The 6,480-nt window shown below is 46.8% G+C and overlaps 1 protein-coding gene across 11 annotated transcripts in view; it reads left to right on the top strand.

The window, feature by feature from the left end:
- Window positions 1–4,827, top strand: part of CHD6 (chromodomain helicase DNA binding protein 6) — a 93,597-nt gene extending 88,770 nt beyond the window's left edge. For all 11 annotated transcript variants that reach the window (XM_014886248.2, XM_088175230.1, XM_014886242.2 and 8 more), the window contains one exon: window positions 1,319–4,827. In XM_014886248.2, coding sequence (XP_014741734.2) covers window positions 1,319–2,209 — 891 coding nt within the window. In that variant the 3' untranslated portion in view covers window positions 2,210–4,827. The remainder of the gene's footprint in view (window positions 1–1,318) is intronic.
- Window positions 4,828–6,480: the final 1,653 nt, after the last annotated feature.

Genomic DNA, 6,480 nt, shown 5'->3' on the forward strand with positions numbered 1-6,480 from the left:
TGGTTTGTGTGACATCCTTGCAGAGGGCTGGAGAGTGAATCCGTTGGCTTTAGAGGTTTGTACTGCTCTCAAATTGGTTTTTCCTTAGCGCTGGAGATTTGGCACGGTCTGTCCCACTGCCCTGGAAACGGCTCCGTGTCCAGGCTGGCATCAGGGCCCCATCTGGGCAGCCAGCCCCGGGTGAGCTGACAGCTCTTCCTTCCCCTGATTTGAGGGGACAGTCTCTTTGCCACGGAAACCACTGTGTGCCTCACACTGCCTGGGCACCTCTCCTGTGACCTGCTGCAGTGGCTGCATCCCATGATCATTCCCACCCCATCGACACTGAGCTTTTGGTGAATGCATACCCGTCCTGGTGGGGGAGGGGTGCACAAGGATGGCCAGCTGCTCAGGGCACTCAGGCCAGCAGGAGCTGGGGCTGGCTCTGCCCACAGAGCCCGAGGGCAGTCATGGCCCCGTGGAGCTTCTCCCACATGCCAGTGGGAGATGCTCCCAGAAGGTTCTCCCTCCTTGGCCAGATGCTGTGCTTAGCAGACTGCCAGGTGCATCTAATTCACATTTCTGCAGTACAGGTGTCAACAGGAAATACTTTTCCTACCTAAATTTCTTATTTGAAATGGTTCAAAGAGTGGAATACAAGGGAACCACAAAGGGAAATGTTTAAATGTCTGTGTTGAGGATGCTGAAAAAGGGAGTGTTAAGCTGTGCTGTGGATCCCCTTGCACTGCTCTGTGTAACCAGATGGTCTCGCCCACTTCTGGCTGCTGGGTTTTGGTCCCATGTCTCTTCTGTCAGAAGAGCTTTCTGAATGCTCCCTGGCATCTCCATGAAGCTCTGACCAGGAATTCCTCAGACAGCATGCCCACTCTCTGTGTCATCTCATGAGCTTTGCTGTCCTGCAGAGCATTGAAAATTTGGCCCTTCCCATCTCAAAGAGGATTCTTTCACCCGTTGCTGAAGGCACAGTTAGAGCTGGGCATGGAGCTGAGTGGGCAGCTGACACCATGCTGCCCTGGTGCTTCTTGTGCTGTGAGCAGCTGGTGCTGAGGGCTGGGGTGAAAAATAGGGTAAAAGCATTCTTCCTCCTTCTTTCCCTGAGCATTTGAGATTACAGGATACTGCCAGGGCAGAGCAGGGGTGTTTTGCATTTGGCAGCATCCCTTGGGGAAAAGTTGTGTGTACCTCTCAAATTCCATATCATGTAGGCAAATATTTCTGTGCCAACACCATCTGAGATGCAGATGTGGGCACAGACAAGCCAGACTCCCTTTGCTGCAGTAGTAACTGTTGAGTGTTCTTTGTTATGTCTCATTTTCAGGGCTACTTACCCGAAAACAAATTCAATCGCATCCTCACCGAGCCTGTGCTCCGGGACACTGGGCCGCGCCGGAGAGGGAGGAGGCCCCGGAGTGAACTCCTTAAAGGCCCTGGGGTTGTAGCAGATTCTTCTTCTGGAATGGGACCATTGTTCATGAACGGACTAATTGCTGGGATGGATCTAGTGGGACTTCAGAACATGAGAAATATGCAAGGGATCCCTCTGACCGGGCTGGTGGGGTTTCCTGCTGGCTTTGCAGCAGTTCCCGCTGGTGAGGATGTGAAGAGCACCCTGAGCATGCTGCCCATGATGCTGCCAGGCATGGCCACCGTCCCCCAGATGTTTGGTGTGGGAGGACTCCTCAACTCCCCGATGACGACGACTTGCACCGCAACTGCTCCGACTTCGTTAACAAGCACAACGAAAGGTGGCACAGCCAGCACCGAGAAAGCCAATGAGGAGAAACAGGGCAGCCAGGATGGGAAAAAAGAACCTCTCGCTGAAGATAAGCCTGGTCCTAGTTCGTTTTCTAATCAGACAGAATCCGCAATAACTACCAGTAGTCCTGTAGCTTTTAACCCATTTCTTATCCCAGGGATGTCCCCTGGACTGATCTATCCCTCCATGTTCCTTTCCCCTGGCATCGGCATGGCGCTGCCTGGCATCCAGCAAACCAGGCACTCGGAGGCAGCCAACCTGGAGAGCCAGAAGCGGAAGAGGAAGAAAGCAAAAGGGGAATTGGCAAATCCAGAGCCAGAAACTGTCTCACTGCCGGAAAAAGAAGCTGCAAATAGTCAAAACTGTGTGGAGCAGAGCCTGCCAGCAGCAGCAGAGAAGGAGCAGGATGGACCAGCAGAGGAGGAGCGCCAAGTTGCTCACGATACCGATTAGAACTTTTGTTTCATTGAAAGAAAAACACAGAAAGATTGTGGCTTGTGAGTTTCTTATCCCATAAACTCTTTGTTACTTCCCCTCCCACCCCGCTCCACCTTCATAAACCTGTGTTTCCATGAGTAATATTATCTACCTAATTCCCTGTCAGAAAAAACTGGTGACATGCTACATGTTAATAGTTGCAGGGTCTTGCCACTTTATTAGATAAACAGTGTTGTCTAGCTAGTATGGGAGGCACCGAATTCTCATTCTGTTTTTCCAGTCAATCATCCCAGCTGACAATAGCAAGTCCAGTACTTGGTCACCCCCTGCAAATTGCTCACTCCTTTGAGAAGAAAAAGCAGCAAAAAAAACAAGAGCAAAAGGAAAGTGTTTATCTCTTGGTCTAACACACAGACAAGGTTATTTCTGTCTACAGCGACACTGAACGAAAAAGCCTATATTTGGGCTAAAAGCACAGCTATAGTAAGTGCTAATGTGTATTTTTGATTTAAAGTATTTCCCTATTTTATCATGGTTACTAGAATAGTAGTATAGACAGAAGTATATAACTAATGATTGAAAATGCATATATTCATTTCTTTGAAAGGAAACGCATAACTGGTAGTGATATAATTTCTTGATCACCCCCACCTCAGAGGTATGGATACAAACTGCAGAGAGTGAAAAAACGATGTAGACATTCTTTTGTATTTTTTAAAACCAACGTTTGGTTTTATGTTACGTGGAGTTTAGTTGCCCTTTCCTTGGTAGTTACAAGAAGTTTCCAGCTTGAGCTGGAAAGGTTTTGCACACTTGCATGACTTTTCTGGGGTTACTGTATCTGTAGCAACCAGTTCCTTCATCATTCTGCTTGTCTTCAGTTCTCCTCTCTGGCGTTAGTTCTCAGCTATGGCATTACAGGTGCTCTAAAGGTATTTTTTTCCAGCCGTGAACAGACCACACCGATTTTAATGCTCTTACATGAATACTGAGGCTTTCTGAGTTTTTATATTTCCCTCTCCTTACCCCAGAAGCGACGTTCTTTCAGCAAACACGGAGAAGGCTGTAGGCCAGCTTCCCTCCTTGGGGAGTCCTCTGAGAAGGACCCTTGAGACTTTGAGAGTTTCTTACTTTATAGTGGTGGACTGTGAAGAGATGACTTTGGCTTCTTCCCATTCCGTTTGCTGTTGAACAGTATTTCCAGTCCTCCAAACCATTTCAGCATCTGCATTTCAAATGGACGGGTTTTAATGCTGCCAGCTCCCCACTCCAGCTCTGGGTACTGAGACTCCTCCACAGGCAACTCTTCTGATTTCTCCTTCCCCTCACTCCTTTAATTCTTCTTTCACTTGGGGTTGTTCTTACTTGCAGCTCATGGTCTGAGAATTGAATAAAGGCACAGTGGTGCAGTGGTGAGCGAAGGGCAGGCTGGGAGGGAGTTGGAGTGTGCTACTCATCAGTTTCACACTTGGTTGTCACAATTTACTGTATTTTTTACCTTTTTTTTCTGTTGCAGTTTTGCTAATTTATCAGATGGTCCAAATGTTTTGACATAACTATTTCAGTTTGCATTATTTATTTATGATGCTTTTTGTCATTGTCTTTTATACATTTGGGATTATAAATTATGTACATGTTAAAATTAGCATCTCAAAGAAGTCTGTTACCCGTGGTCAAAAAACCAGTTGGTTTATATTTTCACAGAATTTATTCTCAGTTTACTGGATTGGATGATTTTTTTTCAAGTATGTAGCCAATCATAATGCAATCCTCCTCCCCCCCAATAATTGTGTTCTATTTAATAACATTCTTGTAGCATAGATACTGTATCACTATCAACAGATTTCTTAGAAATGCTGCTATCTCTATTTAACTAACATTTTGTTCAGTTTTTTGCCTCCAGTGGAAGCAGAAAGGGTTTTTTCAGCTGTTAAATCCAAAATCAATATAATTTATTTATGTAAAAAAAAAAGTCACGATTGATATATTTTTGAACCTTTTAAGTACTAACTTTGTTTTTATTCAGTGGAAGAACATGTACTTGCCCTAAATCCTTAAAATACAAATGCTATAAAACTTCATATATCTTCAAAGCCTTACTGTGAATGGATACAGAAATCTCTTCCGAGTCTGTTTCTTGTTATGGGATGGTTTTTCCAGGGTTACATGCGTAAGGAACAGGGTTTAAAGTGAAATTTATTTAATTAGCCAGCATGCTCTATACCTTGTTCTTTCTTAGCAGACATGTATGCTATGTCTCTGGGTGTTTAGGCTTCTCTTTGCTACTTTGTGACCCTTTTGCAACCCCATATACTCTGTGGATTATTTAGACTGTAAGGCGTTAAGTGGCTGCTTCTTCTTTTCCATCATATCCCAAACAAACGCCAAATTTTCACCGGTTTTCATGGCTATTCACACACATACATCCTTCACCAAATGTGCTAACAAAATAAACTGTCTGTGCTCTTGAACATGGATAAAAAGAAAAAGATTTAAAAGTCAGATTTTTATTTTTTTAATTTAGTGACTAGATGATGCTTATCTTTCAGACTTGGGAGAGCCTTGCTACAGATGTATATAATTTTTTTCAGCAAATATATGTGAATGTTTAATTCACCTGACTCAGTGATAAACGTGGCTTGCCTTTTTCTCAGCATGAATCCATTGAGAAGCTGTTGAAAACAGTGGCCTGGTGGCTGGTCTAGGCTTGCTCCCTATGTGTTACTCTGAGTTGGGCTGCTCGCTGTGAGGGGCCAAACCCACAGCTCTCACAGCACCCCGGGGTGAACTGGGTGAGATCGTGTCCCACATGGGTTGCAAGATGCCAGGAGCAGCCCAAGCTCCAGGGTTTAAGCACAGAGGATGCACAGGGGCTCTCTGCTGACCCACAAGAGTGGGTGGAAGCCCAGAGATCTCCACAGTGCTCACACACACCCCCCAGGCAGTTCCCCCCCTTGGCACTGGCACAGCCCCTCCAGCAGAAGGGGTACTGGGGGTGCTGGGCTCCTCTCCCTGTGCTTTCTGCACCTCCGAGTTTTGTGAAATGCTTGTCTTAAATCTCTGTGGAAGGATCTCGGGCTTTAGCAAAGCAGGCATTCGTCAGTGTTTCGTTGGAATGATGTGCAGGAGCAGCTCCATTCTTCCAAGATCTAGGAAAAAGGACAGAGTAAAACCAGAGCTTTCACTGCTCCACTTGCCCTGTGTAAGTATCTTGTCCTGGTATTTTGTTGCTGCTTTGGGGAAGAAAAAGAGAAAAGTACCCAGCAGAAGAGACTGGCAAATTGGTAGTGTGAACTATGAATTTCCAGTTCCAGTTCTGGCTCCACACACTGCAGCCTTGCACCTCGGCATCCATAATGCAGGATATTTGCTGGCAGAATCTGAAGGAGGAGGGCCATGGAGGAGCGTGTGCTGGCTTTGGGCTGTCACATCAGTGGTGGCTGCAGTGTCTCTGTCTCTTCAGACAAGGTGTGTTACCTGCTGATGGCAGGGAGTGGATGTGGTGGAGGATGGGCACCGTGGGGACGGCTTGCTCCCTGTTGTGTTTCACAGGATACAGGTGCACATCCCCATTGCTGTCCTGCCTGGGTTTTATCTGATGGGACACAAAGAAGTCACATTTAGACAGGATGTCTAATTCCCTTTATGGTCACAAAAAGTGGGGGAAGAATTTTCTGCAGCACTGAGCCGTGGTTGGGCTTTACCTATCCCAAGTGTAGATGTCCCCACTCTGGGCTCTTCACAGTTACAAGAAAGGATTTGGGATTGGAAATCTTGGCCAGCAGTGAGCAGAAGGCAATTTCTCTAATGACAGCTGGTTTGCATTGAATAAAACTTGAGCTTTTCAGTGCAGTTTTGCTCCTCACCTCTTCAGGAGCCACTTCGGCCCCGGGGCTGGAGCATGGGCTGAGTCACGAGATCAGGAATCTCCTCACATTTTACAACCTCAAAGCAGTTTCTGGGCACTACATTTTAGGTAAAGTCCCCACATCCCATGTGCCAGTGCACAGCTGCCCGTGGCACCCATCCTTGGCCATGGGCACTGGACAGACAGTGCTGGCAGGAAAGGAGTCAGCCCAGCCACGCACAGAGCAGCAGCTCTGGAAAAGTGGAGGGAAGAGAAACCCAGGTACTCTCTCAGTCCCTTTCCCATGAGTCTGCACAGTGTGCCCTGTACGTTTGGACAGCAAGCCCAGGAACATCATCCTCACCCTCCCCTGTGGCTTTTGGGGATGCTGATTGTTTCATGGTGCTCCCAGGGGTGGCTAGAGACCATCGGTGCAGTG

Source organism: Sturnus vulgaris, chromosome 17 (genome assembly GCF_052056855.1).
Source record: "Sturnus vulgaris isolate bStuVul1 chromosome 17, bStuVul1.hap1, whole genome shotgun sequence".
Classification (NCBI taxonomy): Eukaryota; Metazoa; Chordata; class Aves; order Passeriformes; family Sturnidae; genus Sturnus; species Sturnus vulgaris.